At 56.0% G+C, this 23,056-nt stretch overlaps 1 protein-coding gene and 1 long non-coding RNA gene across 11 annotated transcripts; one reads left to right on the top strand and one right to left on the bottom strand.

The window, feature by feature from the left end:
• Positions 1-4: 4 nt before the first annotated feature.
• On the bottom strand, positions 5-22,822 carry PLCB2 (phospholipase C beta 2). 10 transcript variants are annotated; one of them, XM_058738204.1, is made up of 33 exons: positions 22,416-22,821; positions 19,256-19,333; positions 18,530-18,598; positions 17,753-17,893; positions 17,536-17,615; positions 17,397-17,450; positions 17,215-17,290; positions 14,642-14,742; positions 14,331-14,497; positions 14,095-14,241; positions 13,758-13,915; positions 13,412-13,494; positions 13,064-13,148; positions 12,318-12,480; positions 12,089-12,195; positions 11,864-11,960; positions 10,714-10,798; positions 10,460-10,584; positions 9,760-9,914; positions 9,067-9,231; positions 8,386-8,485; positions 7,756-7,860; positions 7,494-7,588; positions 7,295-7,370; positions 7,001-7,072; positions 6,664-6,886; positions 6,417-6,591; positions 6,203-6,279; positions 6,017-6,112; positions 5,412-5,469; positions 4,659-4,745; positions 4,085-4,313; positions 5-156 (listed from the first exon to the last, which is right to left on the bottom strand). In XM_058738204.1, exons 1-32 carry the CDS (start codon positions 22,497-22,499, stop codon positions 4,110-4,112), a joined length of 3,588 nt encoding a protein of 1,195 aa, XP_058594187.1. In that variant the 5' UTR covers positions 22,500-22,821; the 3' UTR covers positions 5-156; positions 4,085-4,109. The 10 variants fall into 10 exon arrangements, 9 of the variants coding, with proteins under 9 accessions (XP_058594187.1, XP_058594186.1, XP_058594188.1 ...); XM_058738203.1 differs by lacking the exon at positions 5-156 and having other exon boundaries at positions 636-4,313; XM_058738205.1 differs by lacking the exon at positions 5-156 and having other exon boundaries at positions 636-4,313; positions 7,001-7,051.
• Positions 14,006-15,480, top strand: LOC131516763 (uncharacterized). The gene is made up of 2 exons (XR_009264224.1): positions 14,006-14,101; positions 15,095-15,480. It is a non-coding gene; the product is annotated as an uncharacterized LOC131516763 (long non-coding RNA).
• Positions 22,823-23,056: the final 234 nt, after the last annotated feature.

Here is a 23,056-nt window from a genome sequence, read left to right as displayed (position 1 = left end):
AAAGGTGGAGTTGTGGGGAGGAGAAGGCTCTGGAGGAAGTCTGAAGACAGGACTTCTGAGGTGGTCTTCAAGCCTGTGGGGGATCTGGCTGCTAGGAAATGAGGAAGACATTCCAGACAGGGTTACTGAGGCCAGGCCAGGAAGCAAGAAAAACACCTATAGGGGACAGTATTGAGGGCTGCTTTACGGAGAACCTTCCTATAGAAGACAGGAAATTAAGGGAATCATAAAGGTGTCCTGAGCATGGGCAGAGCATTGATAGTATGCTTTGCAGCAGGAGCCGCCTGTGGAAAGGTTCTGGGCAAGAAGAGGATTTGCCCTTCCAGAAAGAAGACAGTGGGCTCAGATGGGTGAGTGGCAAAGTGCACATTGGGCCCTGCACTCCAGGCTTCTTGCCTTTCTCCAGCTCCCAGGCTTCAGGGATGCCCACTGGCATCCTGAGCCCAGCTATGGGGCTGGGACTCCCACACCCCTCTGTTCTGGGCAGTGGCGGTGGTGGTGTGTGTGCATGTGATATATACCTGTACACACTGTCAAGCTCCCACTCCCTTTATCTTCTCTCATTCTTTAATCCCTCTGCTCTGCCCATTTTCTCTCCTGGTGTCACAAAAAGGGCACAGCATTTGACATTGGAGTTAAGTCACAGCTTGAAGGCATTTATTAGCAGTGTGGCTCCAGGCCTGCATTGTCTCATCTGCAAAATGAAGCCGACAATACTAGCCCTGCCTACTTCTGGCAAGATCAAACTAGAGAGTGTCAGGGAAAGAGCTACATGGTTATTCAGAGTGTAGAAAATCCAAACTCACCCACCCCAGACATGGGGGCCCCTCCTGGGGTGTCGCCTCAGGGTGAGTATAGACTCTCCAACCCCAGTGGGGGTGCAGGAAAGCTCTCCCCCTCCTCAGCAGAAGAAAGGCTTTCCTTCCCTTCATGACTCAATTCCCCTTTTTGCAGCATGAGGGAAATTGCTTTCTTCCCTCCTGTTTCCAGAGTCGGGGAAGGAGGTAACCCTGGAATCTGCATGTGGCAGGCCCGCCTGACAAGCCAGGCAGCGACACACCCCAGGTAGAGGAGAGAAGCAGCGGGAACATGGAATGGGTCACTGCTCTGTCCTAAAGAACCATGGACTCCCTCCTCATTGGGGCTTCCGCCTCTGTTCCTGGGATGGATGGAGACAGTTCCAGGGAAGCACAGGAGTCAGAGGTTCCTGTCAGGGCCTCCACCCTGGCTTGGCAGACAGCGCCATGCTGGCCACTCTTTAGAAGGAGCAGCCAGTGCATTTGCCCCATCTGTCATCACCAAGCCAGCCAGGCCTGTGGCGGGTCTCAGGCCCTGGAGCCCTAGCTCTGACTTTTCCGTAGGCTCAGTAGGTTCTGAGCAGAAAAGAAATAGCAAAACTGGCGGGGGGGGGGGGGGGGGAAGAGCTGAGACGGTGCTGCAGAGCAGAGGCCCCAACAGCCAGAATTAGAAGCTGTCGCTTAGGGAGCTGAAGGCTGACAAGAGATGGAGCTGAGGCAGGGAGCAGGCAGGCACTCCACACTCTCCTCCCCTCCACCTGCTGAGCCTCTTCCCCCCGGGCAGGCCCCAGGCTGGCAAAAGAGCTTCCTCCCAGAGGCGCTAGGCTCAGGTCTGCAGTCTGTCATTATGTCTGCAGCCAGCACCCCTCCCAGACCCCTTTCTTTCCCCCTCAAGTGTCACCAGCCCCCTCACCCTGTCATGTTGCACCACCTCAGCAGGGTTGGGCCAGGTGGCACACGCCTGGGAGATCCAGAGAGCCGGGGAGGGGGTGGGGGGTGCAGGGGGTGGGGTGAGTCAGCAGGGGACTCTAGTATCTGAGTCAGCAATGGGACTGGGAAGGGGCGGGGACCCTTCTCTTCATGTAAAAGGTGAAACTGAGGCATGATGAATGGACGGGGAACCTTGCCCCAGCCCCACAGATACACAGCAGGAATTCACCAGCTCAGGGCCCTGAGGGAAGGCATCAACCTCTCCTCTGCACATCCCCTACAGCCAGAGATTAACTCATCTCCAGGGCCCAAAGACTATGACATTTTCCCAGGGGGACACCTTGCCCTTTTTCCAGAGGACAGAAAGCAGGGAGGTGGGTATCTGGGGCTGGCCCCCAACCTGCTATGCAGAGGCCTCTCCAAGAGGCAGGATTGCTTTTCCTTCCCTATTCCTGGGCTTCCCAGCTCCACACTGGGGCCGGGAAACTGCCCGGTCTGGCTGAGAGGCTCGGGGAAGGCAGCTTCTCCTTCCCCTCAGCAGTCTCGGCCAAAAACAGGGGACTGTCCAGTTGACTCTATTTGGCACTGGCTCTGGCTTATGCCCACGTGCCTGGGTCAGTGAGCTCGTCTAGCCTGGATCCTCATCCCTACACGGTTCTACCCCTGGGCTGGCAGGGAGATGGGGCAGTGGAGTGCCCAGCAGGAGAACTAAAGACAGCACACTGCTCTAGGGTACAAGTGTCCCACCCTTGGCTGTATCCAGTGTGTATGCAGGCTGGACGTGTCAATGACAGGCCTTACTGCTGTGAATGAGCAGGACCCCTAGTCTCAACCTGCAACCCGGGAATGCTGAGATCCCAGAGGTCCAGCCCCCAGAGGTATGTAGGGTGGTGGCGGTGGTTGTTTATTTTTCGAAGGCACAGGTGCTCAGAGCTAATGGCATTTGTTATAACTCTCTGATAAGAAAACAACCTCTTCCCAGAATCAATCCCCACCTGGCTTCTCCCAGGCCAGTGCCTATTCCCATTTGGGATTTGGGACCATGCCACAGATGCGGCGAACAGCTGCCCACAAGCCCCTGTCGAGCAAGTGTTGGGTTCAACCATAACTACCACGGGGGCCTAAGAATGTGATCACTCTAAGTCTGCCTAAAGGGGCCCAGGTGGCCTGGAGGTTCACAGCTCCCCAAGAGGGTGGGGGGCACCTTTGCAGTAGGCTCTTCTGCTGCAAGCCCTGAGGGTGGAGACAAGGAAAGCCCACATCTGGGGGCGGGTGGAGAAAAGGAGTGACCTCATTTTCCAGTGGTTGTGGCATCAGAGCTGCCAGAAGGGGAAGTGAATCCCCTTCGTGCCCAGAGGCAGGGCCATTCCTTTCCACTGGGCTCTGGAAGGCACTTCATCCTGGGGTTCAGCTCCCAAAGGGTTTTTTTTATTTTATTCCCCAGGCTGTTTCATTTCAGGAGCATACTACCCCTGCCTCCCATTTCTTAGCTGTAGAGCAGAGACCAGGCTTAGGCAGGAAATATTGGGACAGGGTTCTTTTCAGTAGCAGTAAGAAGGGGAAAAAATAAATAAATTTCATAAAGGCAGGAGAGAAAATGATACTGACCTTGTCAGGCAGCCTGCATAGGGGTGCATACTAGGAAGTAACCACCCCCCCCCCAGGCCTAGAAGAGTGTCCCAAAGGCCTTCCTTGGCCCCTCCCTGCGAGCCAGAGGCCCAGTGTCTCAGAGACCAGACATCTGAGGCAGCTTTTCCATGTCAGCCTCCCGTCCCCCACAGGCAGGAGGCCAGGGAAGGGACCTCAGCCTGGGATCCCGGAAGCAGCTGTCCCCAGGGAGCTTGGAGGTAGTGCCAGGCTCCACATCAGGGAGCTGACAAGGAGGCCAACTCAGGACAGGTCTGAGATGGGGCCTCACAGCAGCAGGGTTTGGAGTTTGGTCCTGCTTGAACTAGAGGTGCTAGAGTGGAGGTTCCAGGTGGCCAGACCTAACCCTCCAGGTGAGAACAGTGAGTCCGGAGTGGGGCACCAATGGTTGCTCACTAGGAAAGGTGGAGTGCGGCCAGGACCCCATTTCCTGCCTCCCAGTCCATATTCTTGTGCCCTCAATGAATCTGTGACACTCATTCAGAGGAAGAAGTGAGGGATGAAGAGCAGGAAGTCCGACTGGAGAGGGCCTCTAAACCCAGACAGGCCCCTGCCCTGATGGTACCAGGTTCCTGCCTCCTTCTCCAGCTTAGCTGGAGGAGGGGGCTCCAGAGTCCAAGGGAGCCCCAGCTTCTGACAGCCTTAGAATGCGGGGGCCTTTCCTCCCAGGGGGATGGAGCCACATCCCAGAAAAGAACGAATGTCCTTACAGAATGTCCCAGTGGGATGGGGGCATCAGAGGCGACTCTCCTGGGCATCTGTCTTTGCTGTGAGTGGGTCCTGCTCACACAGCTCCTTGAAGGCCCCAAAGGATCTCTCAGGCTTGTCCTTGGCCTCAGAGGGGAAGCAGTCCCTGAGGCAGGTCCTCACTGACTCCTTCACCTCGGCCTCCAAGCCCTTCATCCTGGCCTCATACTCTGCCAGTGCCTCCTGCTGGAACTGTGGGGACAGCAAAGACCACCACCTGTCTCAGAAGGGGCCAACCGCCCACTCTCTGGACAGTCAGACAAGGAGATGCCCAGTCTGTTCAGAGCTCCCAGGAGACTGGGGTGGGAGGTGGAGGGTAGCGGAGACCATCAGGGAACCTCTCAGGGAAGGGGGTACCAACCAGGCAAAGAGATGTATAGAACTACCTCCTCTTAAAGGGCCCCAGGACCCCGTGGGAATCGGGGCCTGTGGTCCACCAGTGAAGGCTGAGTCCCCTTCCCCTCACCCCATCCCCTGACTGGCAGCTCCCCGGGGCAGGCCAACTCTGCTGGTGGCCAGTGTAGTGGTCCCTGTCACCTGCTTTTCCATCTCCCGGATCTGCTCCAGGCAAGCTGCCTGCTTCTCCTCCAGCTTCTCCTGGTGCTTCTCCAGGTTCTCTGTCATCTGGGTGGGAGTGAGAGGCAGGGAATCAGGATAGCACAGACAGGCAACCTGGCTTGGAATCCAGCTACAGTCCCAGTTAACCAGCTGTAAGACTGGGGACAAATTTGTTACCCTTCAAACAGTTCTTTCAAATTTGTAAAATGAATAGTGTGTCTTGCTGGATTGTGCAGGAGTGTATGAGACGGTTCAAGTCAAGTACCTGGTTGAGAGCCTGGTATGAGGTCAGGTCTCAGTAAAAGCGAGCTGTGTTAGTGTTGTTAATGGTCCTGGGGGGGGGGGGCGGTTAGGTCCATTCTCAGCAGGGTTTTCCTTCCTTTTCTGACTTCTCGGAGCCTCAGGAAGCCCCCCTCACATCCCATCCTCCCCTGGCCATCTAGCCCCTTAACATTTCCATCCAGGGTGATTGGCCACAGACAGATCCCCTTAGGCTGGTACCCCACCCTCCCACAAAGGCCAGAACCATGGGATAGCCTGGGGACTCCTCTTCCTCTTTATTGCCTCCTCCCATCCCTAGCTGCAGGGCCTGCTCTGGACTGTGCATCTCTTAAAGGCAAAGTAAAGGCCTGGGACCACCCCTTCCCTCCTATGTAGTGTGTGTGTGTGTGTGTGTGTGTGTGTGTGCGCACGCACATGTGTGTGTGTATGAAGGACACAGCTCTTACACACCTGCTTGATGGTTTGCACCACCTCCTGAATGTGAGAGTTGTTAATCTCTCTCTTCAGCCTGTTGGGGTGATCAGAGTTTCAGAGAGGGCAGGGGGGCCCTAGGAAGAGTTGAATGAGACCAAGTCTCCTCAGGGTGTAGACAAAATGAGAACTCCACCCTAAGAGCAGAACCAGCCAGAGGGGGTAATCATGGGGACCTAAGGAGGACTTGAGGGGCCACTGGGAGCTCCAGGGACTGTCTGAGGAAAGGGCTTCCTCACTGAAGTGCACTGTCCTACAAGGTGTGTGGCCGGGGGGGGGGGGGGGGGGGGGGGGGGGAGCTACTGTCCCAAGGTTGCACCTCCCTCTTTGTATGATTGGTTTTCCCTTAAATTCTCCTTTCTGAGAATTTTGATTCTCCTTTCTGATGGCTTCTGTGTTTTGCCTAAGGAGGACACTCTGATCAGAGGTGACAGAAATGGGATTAACTTTCGAAACCCAGGGGACAGGCACATCTCTGGAAAGTAAGTCAGGATCCACTTGTAGACAGGCCCCCTCCCACCTGGAGTGGTCCCTTCTCAGACCCGCCCTGGAGTCTGAGGCCTGGGCCTCCCTCCAGGGCTCACCTTTCTTGAGCCATTTTGTCCGAGGTGACTTTGACCATGGCCTGGATCCGCTCTATCCTCTTGGCCTCCAGCTTTTTCTTCATCTCTTTGGTATCACTGCAGAAAGACAAGCATCAGGAAGATGTTCTGAGGGGCCTGAGCCCTCCTGGGAGATAAGAGTCAGGCATGGGCGGGAGGCAATCATACGTCTCCAAGGTCTCCTTGAGGGTCTTCAGCTCCGCAGCCTGCTTCTCTCTGGCCAGCTCCATCATCTTGGCGATTTGCTGCGGGAGGTGCGGAGGGGGGGGGGGGGGCGATTGTGCAAGGATGGGCTTGGCTAGAGGAGCCCTTTGCTGTGAGGCGGTGGGGACCGGGTGGTGTTGGTTGGGTTGTGGCTCCCTCCCCTCCCCCGCCCGGGCACCTCGGCCACGTGCTGCTCCTTGCGCTTCAGGATGCACTCGTACCGCTCCTCGCCCTGCTGCAGCAGCTCCAGCTCCAGGCGGTCCTTCAGCTCCTGCGCGCGCGCGTCCGCGCCCTCGGGGCCCTCGCGGCCCTCGCTCGGCGCGGCCCCGGCGGCCTCCTCGCAGAGCGGGGTCCTGTGGAGGCCACGTGTGGGGACAGGCCCTGAGCCCGCCTCGGAGGGCAGGGCCCGCCGCCGCCGCCCTTACCTCTTCTTGCGGGAGCCCTTGCTCGCGCCGAGCCTGCGGCCCCCGCAGCCCCCCGGGCCCGGAGGCCCCAGCTCGGCCAGCTGCGCCGCGCCCCTCTGCAGCAGCTCCTCCCAGCGCCGCGCGCCGCGCCGCTCCAGGTCCCGCAGCTCCTTCTCGTGCCGCCGCTGCAGCTTCACGACGCCCTTCAGCTCCCGCAGCTCCTCCGGGCTGGCCGTCCGTGGCTCTGCGGGGGCCGGGGTGAGGTGCGCCGCCTCCCAGATCCCCCCACCCACCCCCCAGGAGTCTAGGACCCTCCCCAGACTCGTTCCCAAGATCACTCGGATTCAGCAGGCCTTACCCGCAGCTTCTTTCACGGCCTCCTCCCTGGCCCTGGCCCTGGCCCCGGCTGCTGCAAGAGCCACAGCGTGGGCTGAGAGGTGCGGGACGGGGATTAGTTCTGTAGCCTACTCTCCCCTTCCTGGGGGGTGGGGGGGGTGGCATTATGGACCCCCTGTAGCACACTTTCCTGGTGCTGCGACTTCTCACACAGTTGTTCCCATCCCAGGTGAAAGTCTATTTTTGGGGGATGCTGTGGGTACCGCTGGAGAGGTCGAGGCCCTTCGAGTCTGTGGGAGGACCCTGCAGTGCTTACCTGCAGACCCGTTGCTCAGTGGGGCCAGTGCCCCATTGACGTGGCCGGCGACTGGACTCCCGGGTGGGAAGGGTTTCTGTGTAGGGAGAGCAGATTCGGAACATAGCACCAACATCTCTTGGTCTTTCAACCTAGGACTCTGCCTCCTCCCTCATCTTCCCTCCCAGAGGACAAAGCTCCTGAACCAGGCAGCACAGACCTCAGGCAGAACTCCTATGGCTTCCTTAAGCTTCACAGACTTCTTATCGTGGGCACTGAAGAACTTGATGGGATTGGCAAGAGCCACGGTGAGATCTGGGTGCAGAGGGGCATCACTGGCCTGGTATGGAGATGTACCTGGAAGCCTCCCCCATCCTCACCTACCCCAGGATGCCCTGTCCTGCCCCACTCTGGAGGCTGGCTTGAGGAGGGGGAGGGGGAGTGAGTGGATCCCGGCTCCCAACATACTAAGGGCCTCCTACCTGCCCAGGTGTCAGGTACATAGTCCTTCATCTCCAGGAAGACAAAAAGCGCAGGCATGGTAAGGGCCATGTTGCTCTCGCTGTGCAGGCACAGATGGTGGTAGCCTGTTGGGCATGGCAGGGTGGGCAGTAAGCCATGCTCATTGCTGCCCAGCACTGCACAGGAGCAGCTAGGTACTCAAGACTCCTGGCTTTAGAGTCAGAGAGGCCAGAGCCTGAGTATGATTCTGCACCTTCCTGGTTGTGTGACCTTGGGCAGATTAGTTTAAATCTCTGAGATTTTCCTCAGCTGTGAAATGGGGTGACTAGGGTCTACCCATGTGGTTATTGTTAGCATTAAGTGAGAACGTGTTCTAAGCCCTAACTCATTTTAAGTGCCCAGTAAGTATCAGCTACTTGGGAAATTGCCCCAGTAGTTCCAGAATATTACAGACATTCTGATAGGTGGGCAGAGGCCTCACCTCTGTCAGTTTCCTATTCTTGCCACATTCCTTAGGGCTGATAACTTGAGAGGGTTAGGTAAGGTCTCAGGGCCACCTCCCTGAAGCAGCCCCACCCTCTGGACAGGCTCCTAATACTGGCCTTCGTCTCAGACTGGCTGACAACAGCAAAGAAGGACTCCATCCTTACCAGAATTCAGGGCATTAATGGGGATGATGCGGTGTCCAAGAAATCTGTTGCCTTCCTCCATTACAGCCACCCTGAGGGAGGCCAGCTCAGGCATCAAGATCTAAGGAGAGTTCGGGACAGGACAAGCTAGGAGGTGGCCAACCTACCCACCTCCCTAGCTTCAGAAGTCTTAGTGTCAGTGTGAGAACATGGCAGGTGTTACCAGATTTGGCACACTCTAGGCCACACACGTAGGCATCCTCTCAGCTCATGCCATGGCTGGTCCACGCAGGGGAGAAGGGCTGGGTATGCAGCCCAGGGCTCGGGGGTCCTGGTGCAGGCAACCCTTGACAGCCTTGCCAATGAGCATCCAATGGGAGCAGAGCAAAAGACCCTCACCATTCTGTGGCATTCTGTACCCTCGACTGGGAGTTCACATTTCTGCCTCTCATCCTAACATGAACATACACACATACACACACACACACACACACACACACACACACACACACACACATGCACGCACGCACCTGCTCACAAATTTCTGTAAACGCGGATTTGGGACTCTTAAAAATCAGGAAGCCATGGGGGGAGGGGAGGGGAGGGGAGAGGATGAAGGAAGTCCCTTTATTTAGTTCCTCTTTTCTATAAGTAGAGGCCAAGAAGTAGGGACAGACCCCAGCCCCTGCCCTAGGTCCCCACCTTCTCAAAGACAAAGGGCTCCTCCTTCCAGACAGGATTGATAGAGTTGGCACTGGGTGACAGCTTGGTGCGATAGCGCCTCTTGGGGTCCCCAGGAAGGCCAAACAGCTCCACTTCGACATAGGTGCGCACACTGCGTTCTGACAGGAACTGGCCAGAGATCACCTAGGGGTGGGGGCCCATGGGAGGCCGGCGTCAGCTCCCCCACCCAGGCCCTTCCCTAGCACCTGGGGCCTCCAGCTCCTGTGGCTAAAGCATCCATTCTTGCATACTATGAAGAGCCCCATTCAGCTGGGGCTGTGTGGCTCAAGGGTTACAGCTAAGCTCTTGGCGACCAGGTGTTTCCAGCATTCAGGGAAGAAGTGTGGGCCTCCCCACCTCCCTCCCCGGGCAAGGAAGGAACAGCGCCCTCCCCCAGGGCCTGGGGCTCCTGTGGACCCACTCTGCCTACTCTTCTCCCCTCCCCCATCCCAGCCTCAGCCCTTCCCCTTGGTTTCCATGGGGACCGAGAGGCAGCTTCCAGTGCTGAGGAGGAGGCAGTTTCCAAGGCAACTTGCTACTGCACGAACTGGCTTGGGCTGAAGTTTTCAGGATATCAGGGGAGGGGGGTTGGGAGGGGAGGAGTAGAGCTCTCTGTGTCTTTCTCCTCAAGTCCCCAGCCCTCCCGGCCACTTGTCCACCTCAGGGCCTTGCCGTAATGGAGAGGGTGGTGGCTACCACCACATCGATGCGGTCCACTGAGAAGGGGTTGAACTGCTTGTCTGGCCGGCGCATGAACTCATGCTTGAGGAGGTAGCCACTCTGCCCATTGAACTCAAACAGCGCCATGTTCTGCTGCATGGGCAGGTCTGGGGGGACAGGGGCACTCAGTGAGGAAGGCCCGGCACTCGGTCTGCACCCAGTCTCTGTGTCCTACATTTCTCAGCCTCTCCTATCTTGTGAATGGGGCGCTTGGGCTGACTGTGAGAATGAGGGTCTCTCATGACCTAGCCTGTTCCCTTGGGGTGTCTCATCTCTCAGGAAAGCTCCACAACCTGGAGTCAGCAGGAACAAAGCCACGACCAGACCACAGCTCGCTGTGGAAGTTGAGGCCAGCGAAGCAGGTGTTTCGATGGGCCCATTCAGGCAGAGCAGCCAGAACCCACGCCAGCACCCTGGCACCTTCACGTACATACCCGTACACGTGCAATCATATAGGCATGAGCTAATGCATTTAGATCCCTGACCGCTCACACACCTGCACGTGCTCCCACAGCCTGAACAAACATCAGGACACTGATGTTCTAAAGACACCGAGCTGTTCTAAAGAACCCCCCCTCCCCACAGGGATGGGGTGAAGGTGGGAGAGGCAGGGGGCAGGAGAAGGTTCTCAGGGGCCTAGGAGTACCCTCACCCATCGTCTGGAAGTTGAGGGCAACCATCTGGCAACCAGCATTCCAGAACATCTGGGGCATGTAGTTGGAGGAGTCCATGCGGGTGCCCTTAGGGTAAATGCGGCTCATCTGGCGCTTGTTGTAGCTGTCTCGGAGTTTAGGAGCCCGGCCAAAGGCCGCCCACACCAGAAGGACCCAACAGCTCCTTCTGGGAGCCCTGTCCCCAACCCTCCACCCCCACCAGGGACCCTGGCTATTGAGGCCTCAAGGATACTCCACAAACTGCACCGAGGCCTTGGAGAGCAGGTCATAAGCCTTGAGCTCTGTGAAGGAGGAGATGACATAACTTCGGTTCTTCTCTGTGTCGGAGAGAAAGGGCAGGGGGCCCATGTCAGGCTGTCCTCCTCCCTCCTCCCTCCCCTCCCTTTAGGCTAGCTCCCTCCAGCACAGAGATCCCTTCAACGCAGCATTTCTACTGAGGGCCAAGGGCTTAGGGGGCCAAGCTGATGTGCAGATCCATGTGGGTAACGGTGTGCTGGGGGCAAAGGGTATATGTGGGAGACGTGCACAGGGATGGGGTGTGTGCCACAGTCCTGCAGAGTGAGGGGTGTGTGCCCTGGATGGTACAGGAACATGCTGTGATATGCAGACAGTGAGCATGCAAGTTATATCTGAACATCAGGGCTGGGGGCAGGGGAGGGAGGATATACATCAAGGATCGGACACGCCATGGCTGAGCACAGGTGAGTTTGCAGGGTGCGGGTCCAGGAATGAGGAGTCAATGTTGCAGAGGTACACACTGCACAAGTGTGTGCAGAAAGAGGTGTTTACATGGGGGGGCACGCCCAGAGGATGAGGGGAATGCATTATGCCTGTGTCAGGAGAAGTTGAACAGCATAGGTGTGCACAGGAAGGGAAGGGTGCAAGGGGCAGATGTGCACTGTCCCTTGCCTCTGCCTTTGGCCCTGCCTGGGAGTTCTCCTGCCTGGGGTGGGGAGATAGGAGGTGGGGGAGGGGACAGGGCTCCTGGGCTTGGGCCAGCCCGAGGCTCCGTTCATCCCTGAGAGCCACAGCACCTGCAGAAGGCTGCAGGAGCCTCAGGCCAACAGGGCTAAGATGGCCTGTCATAAGTGGCCTGCCTGTCACGGACACACTCCAGAGCATTCTGGTAGGTGCCAAGTTTCTCACTACAGTGCCAGCAAACTGGGAGCCGCTGCCACGTAAACAAGCCCTTTGCCTGACTCCTCTGCTGGCTATTTATAGACAGGGTCCCCAAGTCCAAGGAAGTGGGGGGGGGGGTCCTTCTTCCTCTTCTCCCTACCCATCAAGCTGCTCTGCTGTCAGGATGCACTTCTTAAGGGCCTTCTCTTGAATCTGGCCTCGTCTCCAGCTTACCACCTTCTTCCTGCTTCATGCTTACTTACGGGCAGAGAACTCAAAGGAGATGAACTTGGTGGGTTGAATGTAATTCACTAGGCTGGACATCTCCTCATAAGCTGTCACCTCCAGGCCCGCTGTGCCCTAGGGAAGAGAGGGGAGGGTGGAGAAGGGGAGGGCAGGTACAGAACCCAGGGAGGTGCCCCCTGCCCGCACCTGGAGGGCTCCGCAGAGGACACAGCAGAAGGGGCTCGGGGCTGCCCTCTACACACCTCGTCCGACTGCATCTTCTTGATCTCTTCCTCATTCAGGCTTCCCGACTCCTCCTCCTCTTCCACCTCTTCCTCCTCCGGCTCTGTTCCTTCTTCACCAGCCCACGCTGCCACACGCAGCTCCGTGAGCACTGGGGCCTGGGGACCCCATACATCCCCTCCAGGCCCAGCCCCTCTCTCCCCCTCCAGATGCTCCCCCTCCCACACCCCCTCTCCCAGGCCGCCTCACCTGTGCCCTCACCCACAGAGGCACTGGGTGGGCAGTCGCCCTCAGCCTCCCCACCCGGCTCCTTGCTGGGGGATGCTGGGCCAGAAAACTGGTTCTTTTTGTTCTTGATGAGGATCTTGCCTCGGAGATCCTCGGGGCTGGGCAGGGGGATGCCTGGTTTCAGCTGAGGGAGAAGGGAGAGGGGAGAGGGTCAGTACCGACTCCTCCCCTTCAGGGTGCAGTCTCAGCAACTCTGTACCCGACCTGTGCTCCATCTGGCCCGCCTGCTTCTCCAGCCTCTCATCCCATCGTATCCTGTTGTGTGCTGTGCTCCTGCCTGACCCAACGTACGCAGTTCCTCAGACAACACTCTTCTTGCCCAGCTGCTAGAATACTCTTTCCCCACCCTCACCAAAATAATCCAGTTTCCCCCTCAGATTTCAGCTTAGCCATCCCTTCCTCCAGGAAGACTTCCCTGATCCCCAAGTACTTCCATAGCAGCCCCTGGTTGTGACGACCTGGTTACTTGTCTGTCTCCCCACCAAAAGGTAAGCAACCTGAGGGCTGGAACTGTGTCTTTGTCACTAACATAGCCCCAAAGCCCAACACGGTGCCTGACACATGGTAGATGATAAGATTCTGGTCCCACAATCTTCCCAAATAAACCCCAACATCTTCTGGGAACATCTGCCTCCTTAACCTGGCCTTGACCTTGCCCTGGGCCCCCAGCCCCCAGGCCCAGATGCCCCACAGCAAATTCCACTCACTGGGAACTTTTCCAGGGGCTCTGTGAGTAGCATGTCCCCAAACATCGTCCGGCAATACTCAGCCATCTTGGCCTGTTGGCGGGGTCTGCAAGGAGCAGAAGTGGGTAGGTTTCAGCAGCTCTACCCCCTTCTTGTCCATCTTTTTGGGCCCCTGACCTGGGTCATCAGGGGCACAGGAGGTCAGGGAGGCAGGGACACAGACAGGAGAGCCTGGGGTCCCAAGGAACTTATAAAACCCAGGAGAGAGCTGGAGGGCATGGCTAGAGGTGGGGGACAGTCGGGAGAGGGCAGCTACAGGCAGGAGATGGGACAAGAGAGAGAATGAGGCCGAACAGGTCTGATACGTACGAGTCCACATGGTTTTCAAATGACAGGATGACAGGATAGGGGGAGGTCTTAAAAGCACTTTCTGCAATGGCTTCAATTGCTTCCTGGAGGAGAAGGGGGCCCAGCCGAGAGGAGGTCGGTGCTCCAGGCCTCCCACCCCCAGTGGAACCCGTCCCTACTCCCCAGTTTCAGGACACACACAGAACTGGAGGGCCACTGCTGGCCCTGTCTCCTCTGGTCCCCTCTAGTCCCTTCACTGGTCAAGGCCTCCCACCCCCCCCTCCTTTCAACTGCACCCCCAGAGAACTTATGGCCCAGGGCCCTTCCCTAGTGCCACTGCCTCCAGCTTCCACACACTGAGTCTGACCTTGAAATAGATGTCTGTGGTCATGGTAAAGCCGTGGGTGATGATGGGCTCCTCGTCAGGGGGCCTGCCCTTCCAGCAGTCCAGCTCCACGCAGCGACAGCCAGCCAGCAGCACCTGGCGGTACATCTCTGCCGAGGAAAGGCCAGAGAACTGGCCAGCTGCACCAGAGCAAAAGGGAGAGGCGGGGGCTTCACCAGAGGCCGGTCCAGCTCGTCCAAGCCTTCTCCAACACAGTCTGTCCTTTTGCAGCCTGTGGGCGATCCCTGCGAGGGATGGATTCAGGGAACAGGAGCAGCCCCCGTAAAAGGAGAAGTCACAGTGAGGTCACCCTGGTCACCTGTCAGGTAGGTGTTGTGTGAGGAGTTGATGAAGTAATGGTTGAGTGGCTGTGTCATGTCTTGGTAGAGTATCAGCTTGTCCTGGGCCAGCACACTGTTCTCCGGCCCACAGAGAAACCACACCATGCCCTCAGGTGACAGCTGGCCTGGGGGGCAAGGGAAAGCTGTCAGGGCTGCAGCCCAGCAGCCAGAGCAGGTCAGGCCCACAGGGATGAGGGGCTCCCTTAGTCCTCACCCCTCTGCACGTTGATTGCACTGGGCTCGTACTTGTCGATGAGGCCCCGCACTTGGTCAGGCCGGGCGGGCGGAAACAGCAAAGAGTTGAGGCGGGAGTCCCTCTGTTTCTGGTTGATGAATTTGGTCAGGTGCTCCTTGGTCATGTAGGGCTTGGCCTTGGCATGGCTGCAGGCCAGAGAGGTCTATAGCCCCTGGGCCGGGGAGCACGGACCACCGCCTCCTCCAGAGAAGCCACCTAATTCCCAGCATGGCAAGTGGGATTTTAGCCACCACCCCTTCCCCATGCCCAGCCCAGCTAAGGAAGCTCACTAGGAAGTGAAGATCTCATCTATTTCTGGCCGAGGACAGAGGCTCATGAGGAAACTCTTGTAGACGGATTCTGGGAAGTCCTCAGGATTGATGGCATCATTCTGGGGGGATAGTCACCTGATCATTCCTGTCCCACCTTCTCAGTGCTAAGACCCACAAATGAGGCCCAGCCCTGCGCAAGGGGGCCTGTCAGAGGGAGGGCTCAGGGCGGGCCGAGCAGCATCAGGTACACCCCCAAGCACTGGCTTCTCAAGGTGCTGGTTGCTGAGCAGAAAGCATGCTTAGCTGGTTTGCCTTGCCTCTGAACTTGGACACAGGCTAGACCCTTGGCTGGGGCAGGATCAGAACTAGGGATGACCAGAGCAGGGAGGAAACAAGGTTAGCAGCAAGTAATGCTGCTGCCAGAGCAGTGAGCTGTCTTTGTTTTTTTTTTTTTTGTTTTTTTTTTTTAAGTGGAGGACAACTTTTCCAAAAGACGCAACTTGAATATAAACAGTGCGCGGAACAGCAGGGCCCCCAGATGCACGAAGCAAAAACCAACCGAACTGAAGTGAGAAATAGACAGTTCAACGATAGTAGAGACACCAAAGAGCCCAAGGAACAATAACAAAAAAGACAAACTGGACTTCACCCTAATTAAAAACTTTTGTGCTTCAAAGCATACCATCGAGAAAGTGAGAAAGTCCACAGAATAGGAGAAAATACTTGCACACCGAATGTCCGGTAAAGGGACAACTCAACCAGCAAAGAGACAAATAACCCAGTGGAAAGACAGGCAGATTTGAATAGACATTTTTTCAAAGAAGATATGCAAATGACCAGTAAACACATGAAAAGATGCTCAGTCTCATTAGTCATTTGGGAAATGCAAATCAAAACCACAATGGGATACCACTTCACTCCCACAGGATGACAACAATTTTAAAAAGACAGACAACAACAAGTGTTGGTGAGGAAACTGTAACCCTCGTACATTGCCGGTACGATCGTAAAATGGTCAGTCGCTTTGGAAAACAATCTGGCAGTTCCTCAAAATGTTAAATAGACAGTTGCCACACGACCCAACTATTCTACCTCTAGGTATAGAGAATTGAAGACATATGTCCAGGCAAAATCACGCACACGAATGTTAACAGCAGCATTATTCAAAATAGCCGAAAAGTAGAAACAGCCCAAATGTCATCAACTAACGAACATACATAAGCCACATGTGGTCTGTCCAAACTACAGGATATTACTCAGCAGTAAAAAGGAATGAAGTACTCATGCGTGCTACAACATGGAAGAACCTCGAAATCCTCACGCTAAATGATTGAAGCCTGACATATTGTATCTTCCATTTACGTGAATGTCCAGCTTAGGGATCTTTATAGAAGCAGAAACTGAAAGTAGACTAGTGGTCTCCAGGGATACTGTGCCTTTGCATTTCATCCCAGAAAAACCCAACCCATGTCTTCCAGGATCATACAGGAAGGCCAACATCAGTCATAGTTTGGAGCAGAGGGTCTGAACAAGAGAGCCAGCCCGTATCTCCCTAAGCCTGGGTCTTGGACCCATCAGCTCCAAGCAGAGGTAGGTCAGTGGGTCCTAGCAGGACACAAGGAGAGCTGACAAATAAGGGGGACTTAGCCAAGGTGGGAGCTCAGGAGGCAGGAGAACAGGAGAGGGGATGTGCAGCAAGCAGTACCGGCTGCAGGGCCCTCTGCAGGAGCCCATTTCCACCCTGTCTTTAACCCTATGCTTGCGTTCCTGTGACTGACTACATCAAGGAGTCACTAGCTGTGCCTGGAGGGGGAGTAGTCTTCCAAGGACCCATGTGGACAGGTGATCGATGAGGTCTTTGTTTTATTTATTTATAACATAACAATTTCTTACCAGGAGACAAAACTCCATGGGGTGCAAGCAGTGCCCCCCATGGGCACAGGGGACTGAGATCCACTCCCCTACCCAGGCAGGAACACTGGGCTAGGGCTGCATCTGCCCAGAGGGCTCTTTTTTGGTAATCCACTTAAGGCCCCTCATGGGGTGACCCTGCATACAGCTTGTAATTTTAAATTATTTAGCCAGAAGGGGAAAAATGTTTTCCTGTGTTAAGCTAAAGGCTGTGTCCTGGCAGCTTCAATGCTTGGTCTGTTCCTCTCCCCACACTGCACAACTAACCCCTTCCCCATATTTCAGACCCCTGCAGATTGTCCCCATCCTTGCTGACCTTATCTCCCTCCTCTAGGTGAGAACTTTCACTCTCACCTTTCATTCCAAGGCTAGAATGGGGATGCACCCACCTGTTTGCCCTGAACACAGTCTACCACCCACTGCCCGCACAGCCACCCAGGAGTAGGCGGTGTAGACCAACCTGTTCTGGATCCAGGCACCTCACCCCCACTGCCCTGGTTCTGTCTCTGTGCCTAGTATCAGAACCCGGTGCTCTAGGGTTAACTGGCTTTTGGGGCTGTTGGCCGGGCTGTGCCATCATCCCTGCCTTCACCACCCCCGACCAGACCTGGCCACACTGGGCCTCTTGTCACAGCCAGCTCAGGTGAGAGGGGGTGGGCTGGGGCAGAAGAACCACTCACCTTGCCTTTGGGGAGGTGGCAGGAACTGAGGGCAGCTTCTACCCGCTTGCGGTCAGCAGGAAACATCTGGAAAAAACTGAAGGAGCAGAGAAAGGCACCAGGCAAAGATAGGGGTCAGACCTGGAGAGGAAAGGCTTTGAGGAGCTGAGCTGAAGTGTGGGAAGAGATTTGGGGAAACTCACTTCTTCACAGGAATCTTCCCTTCGGGATTGAGCTGCATCTTGAGCTTTACCAGGCTGGTGGGGCAGAAAGCATCTCACTTAGGCCCTGGGGCTGGCACACTTAACCCCACACACCAAGGCCGGGCAGACAGGCACTTACATTTTGTCCAGGAAGGTGCTGCGAGAGGCATTGGCTGTCAGCGGGTGCTTGACCAGAGCCAGTACATCTTCAGCCCAGTTCTGCAGGACCCCAGGGCACCGCAGTCACACCCCTGACCACACAGGTGCCCTCACCCCCTGCAACCCTGGCCTGTCTCACGGGAAGCCCAGGCTACCCCAGGTGCCCACCCCAGGCGAGCTGTGCCCCCACCATGTACCTGGCCCACGTTCTCCTTGTAGGAGACAAAGTTGTGGAAGGTGAGGTCCACCATGTCAGGGCCAGACACCACAGTGAGCGTCTTTAGCAGGAAGTTGTTGTCAGGAAAGTCCATGTTGAAGACATCCCGGAGCTTCTGGCTCTGCAGCAAGCAGCGACACGGGAATCAGAAGTATGCCCCCATCCCTGCCCACTATGGCTCTCCTTGTCCCTCCCCCTCAGCATTTGAACTATGGCCACCCAGGGTGGAGTCCCATCCCCATCTGAGGAGTCATGGGCCTCCGCACCTTCCCATCCCCGACTCCAGGGGCCGGAGTGGAGATGGAGAGCCCACAGGAGGAGATTAACCTAGCCGCAGGGCCTGGGAGTCCTGTGTATTTTGTTTGCCACTTTTCATTTGAAGATGAATTCTCAGGTCCCAGTCTCATGGAACCCAGCTTCCCACCAATCCCTTCCTCCACTTTTCCTACTGGCATTAGGCATATATAGGCAAACCAGATGGGGAGGGGGTGGGCACAAGCAGTACCACCCAAACAGTCCAGGGTGCTCTAGGGGCAGGAACTGACCACACGACATGTCTGTTTATGGTACCAAAGCTCTGGAAAGCTCAGGAGCAGCCATGTCCCTTCCTCCGCTCTGGGATGAGGCCCTGCTACCCAGTTTGGGAACTCTTCCCCTTGCTCCAGAGATTAGGCTTCCCATACCCACAGGGACTCCTGCGTTGACCCCACAGAGCTTGTGGCCATGTTGAGCCTGGGATGCCACTGGGCCCACCTACCTTGGGTATCTTGGCAAACTTCCCAAAGCGAGTATCCCTGATGCTGGTGATATCCAGAAACTCTATCTCCTGGAGGGTGTCCCGGTAGGAGCAAAGAAGGGATGAGAACAAAAAGGTCAGTCAAGAATGAAGAACAGAGAGGAGGGAACTTCCAACACCCCTTCACATCTTGACCAATTGCCTTCTGTAGAAGCCAAGACTATCTGGGGTGGCCTGGACCCTACCCTTCCCTTCTCACCAATCAGGTTCTCCCCACTCATAGGAGCCTCCTCCCTTCCTCTGTCCATTCCTTCCCTGGCCATTCAAGTTACTCAGGACATATAGCCTGTGGTCTTGCCCATGCTATCCTGGATTCTCCCCAGGTTCCACTCCCTTCCCTCCATCCAGGTACTGAGACCCTATTTAATCTTTCTGAGCCCCCAGTTTACCCAGAATAACAGGTAGAGAACCCGCCTTCAGTGGCAGTTCTTTTTCCTTTCTCTCTCTTTCTCTCCAAGGGATGCTAAGTCTGGAACATCTTGGCCCAAGGCAGCCATGGTTGGAGTGACTGCATCCTGCCTCCCAAAGCAAATAGCCTCCGCCCACAGGAGATCCCCCAGAGCCACCCTTCCAGGTCTTTTTGTATTCCCTGAGCATTCACACCTCCACCCCTACATTATCAAAAGGTTGCTTTGACTCAACAGATCAGCAGGAGCTCAGGGCCATGGTAGGTAGGGGCTGCTTCACCTTACTCTGATATGTCCAATATAAGTAGTAGCCCTTGGGATCCACGCGGAGGATAACCGGGGAGGCTATTGTGGTTTCCTGTAGACAGAAGTGGGGAGGGAAGGAAGGGAGGGAGGGAGGGAGGGAGGGAGGGAGGGAGGAAGGAAGGAAGGAAGGAAGGAAGGAAGGAAGGAAGGAAGGAAGGAAGGAAGGAAGGAAGGAAGGAAAGAAAAACAAAAGACAAAAGGGGTTAGCTGTCTGCTCTGAGACCTCAGGCCAAGCTTCCCTGGCCCAGGCCAGGGGTTTCAGAGCTCACCATCTCCCCTCCACAAACCACTCCCCACCAATCCATCCAACTGTCCCATAGACACCAAGTGCATTCCCACCTTCAAGCCTAAGAACCCAACCCTGCCTGAAATACCTTCAAAGAGCACCCCAAGTCTCTCCTCTTCTGAAAAGCCTTCCCAGAAACATGCTATAACAGTGTGTGTGTTCACACAGCTAGAAGCCTATCCAGAAAATCCCCAAGGGCTTATGGACTCCAGGGAAACAAGCCTGTGCTGTAGCATAAGCTAGACCATAAGTTTATGCGCTAGACCATGAGCTTAGTGCTTCGTGTTTGCTGAAGAGCCAGTGAATGGCTCTAAATTCTTGTTCCACTCACAGAGCACACAGGCTATCTTTCATTTTAATGGTCTTCGTATGCATATAAAACAAGATGATAAAATTGAAGTTTCGAATAAGGCATGGTAGTTGCTGCACACCAAATCACACCAAATGCAGAATTTTCAAAGGCAATGGTCAAAACAAGGTTCTCAGGTCAGGGGTGGTTAGAGTATGGGGAAAAAAAACAATTTGGGAGGGGGATAATTTTAGAGAAACCTGTGTTGTGAACTCCATTCCCTTCCCTCCCAAAGGGAGGGTTGGGGGGGTGCTGACCCCTCGCTTTAAACCTAGTGAGGGGTTTCAACTGTACTTAGAAAGCTTTGGTCACCCCTGCAGTTGTGGGGCAAAGCAGACTGGGGTCTGACTCCTGCCCAGGAAACCGAGTGTCAGAGGCATTGGGACGCTGGTTGTGCTAGATAAACCCAAAGTTCAGAGTCTGTTGGGGCAGTGAACACAAGAGTATGTGCTGAGGTTTAGAGGAGGCCTGTGGGAAAGAGGGACAGAGTCCAAAACCATAGGAAACTGAAAGTGGTAACTGGATTCCAAGGGGCTGAAGAAGTAATTTTGAGCGACCTTCTGAAATAGAGATGGCAGAGGGACCCTTACATAAGGGACCACCAGCTCAGGGAAGGAGGGTCTCCTCACTTTGAGGAGAATCTTCAAAAGTGTCTACTAGAGAAAGAATAAGCCTAACATTCTGCCAGGCTCAGAAAGCATGAGCCAACTGATGATGGCATCTGTTCATGAAGGACTTTGGTCCCCTCTCCCTCATCTCTCCCTGCACCCATGGTCTGGAGGGCTTGGTGGAAGATCAGGGAATCCTGCCTTCGCAGAGCACATGCAGTCCACCTAAAACCATTCCTAGAAGGAGGAGGGCAGAAGATGTCATCCAAAGTAAGATTTGAGTTTTGAGTTATAACTAGTTTCCGAAATAAGATTGGGTATTATGAGAAGTGACCATAGGATTGTCTGTTCCCCAAGAGTAAATGGAATCTCTTGTGACTGGCTGAGTTTCCCTCCATGGGCAGGAGAAGAGCCTTTCCCACCAAATACACTGTAAAGGGACCGTGGGAGACAGAATTAAGTTGGGAGTTGATTACATCTTTTGCATTGTGCTTATTCAACATGACATGACATACTCAAGTCATAGGCCAGCTGGGCCAAAGGCAGTCTGAGCAGAGCCCTGTCCCACAGGTGCATGTGCCCCGTGACTAGGCTTGGGAGATTCCTGCTCATGGAGGTCAGGCTCCTGGGGTCATGCTGTGCCCTGCCCCAGGGAAGGGAGGGGGGCAACCTGCCACATAGGTACTGGCTTGCAGAGAAGGCCAGCTAGCATGTCCCCCCCCCCCCCCGCCATGGCCCTCTGCCCAGTCAAGTTACACACACTTCCCAGAGGAACCGAGAGAGGCCACTTCACTTTTCATTCTGAGCCACTTCCCCCATTCCACAGTCTCCTGGGACATGTCACCACCATGCCACATCCCCCACACCACTTCTAGAGAAGCAGAAAGCATCTAGCCAGGGCCTCCTACCCATAGTCATGGCAACCAGATTATTCAGCCTAATGTAGAGCCCCAGGCTGCCTTAACTCACAGACCCAGAACCCCTTCATCCCACCTGTAAGAATGAACCAGCCCTAAGGCCCCCCGCCCACACATACCCCTGAGCCTTCCAGTTCCCTTCCTGGGATCAGCCCACAGTGGCTCCAATACTGGACCCACCTAGCAGCTTCACAAAGGACCCCAAATTAGTCTCACTGCCCAAGAGAGTCCCTGGCCTGTCGCCACACATTTTCAGGGGCCAGGAGGACCAGAGTCTGGGAAGCAGGTCCCAGTCTGGGAAGGAACAGACAGCGGAAACAAAGATACAAGGCAAAGCAGTGGTTTCCCCCTTTCCTTGCAGACAGGCGGGTGGCAGGGAGCCCGGCTGAAAACAGCCAGCAGAAGCAGAAGTCAATCAGTTCCTTCCCAGCAGAAGCCTCCAGTTCTCGTTTAGGGTCCCCCGGCCTTGTGTAGCTGCCCCACGGCAGCTATGGGAAGAGTGGGGCTCCCCTGGGCCAGGGCAGGGCCAGATGGGGAGGAGCAAGAGTGCACCCTCTGTGCCAAGAATAGGGGCCTGGCTCACCTCTGCTTCTGCCCCTGCCTCAGCTCTGGGGCACTTTCTTCCCACTAGTACTGAGACCAGGAACAACAAATCCTGCTTGTCTTGGGGGCTTTGGGGAAGGACAGACGCAAACCCAAAGAAACTCCCTCCTGTGACCACCCAGGCAGCCCATCCTCTTCTTACATCCAGACACAGAGCCCTAGCCCCTGCAGTCCAGGGACACACACTCAGGGCCACACACCCTCACCCCCAGGTTTGTTTATCCAGGCCATTGTGTCAGCTGCCTGGCCAAGCCACACAGGCGCCTGGTCCCAGAAGATGTAAACCAACCCACCCACCCCAACAAGGCCCCTGACAACAGGGCTCCCACCACCCCAGTGCCCCAGCAGCCCACGGCCCCTGCCCCACTCACATCGTCCCATTTGATGAAGCGCTCCCCTTGGCTCAGATAAGCCTTCACCTTGGGGGGCAGCAGGACAGGGTTGAGCAGAGACATGCTGCTAAGCGTCCCTCTTTGGAGAGGCTGGACAGGCACCCGTGGGTAGGAGGAGGGAAGGAAGAAAGGCCCGAAGGAGGAGAGCCAGCCGGGCTGGGCTCACATGGCACCCGCCCCGATCGAGCGGGTCCGGAAGTCTGGATACTCTTTTAGCCCACGGGTGGCAGTGGCTGGGGGCAGAGCTGAGTGCTTTGGCCAGAGGCCCATCTGTCTTTTAAATCCGTCTCCTCCCCCCTGCTTTCAATGGGGGGCTGTGGTCACTGCTCCTGCCCAGGGAGGTTAGGCTCCCCTCCACAAAGCCCCCGCCCTCACCCTGTGCCTCAGCACTTCCTGCTCAGGGCTTCCTTCTATGTGCTGTTCAGGACGGAGGGGCGGGTCTTGAGAACTTGTCATTTTGGAGCTGGGGGCCTCAGTCCCAGGAGTAATCTCTGGTCAGATGCAGGTGAGGAGCTGGAGAAGGAACAATATGGGGACCCCCCGGGGATGCTGTTGCCCAAGCAGGGCCTGAGGGGAGGGTGTAAGTAGCTCCCCAGGGGAAGGGACCTCCACAGAGGTGG

Source organism: Neofelis nebulosa, chromosome 7, assembly GCF_028018385.1.
Source record: "Neofelis nebulosa isolate mNeoNeb1 chromosome 7, mNeoNeb1.pri, whole genome shotgun sequence".
NCBI lineage: Eukaryota > Metazoa > Chordata > Mammalia > Carnivora > Felidae > Neofelis > Neofelis nebulosa.
This window is presented reverse-complemented; position numbering and strand designations above follow the sequence as displayed.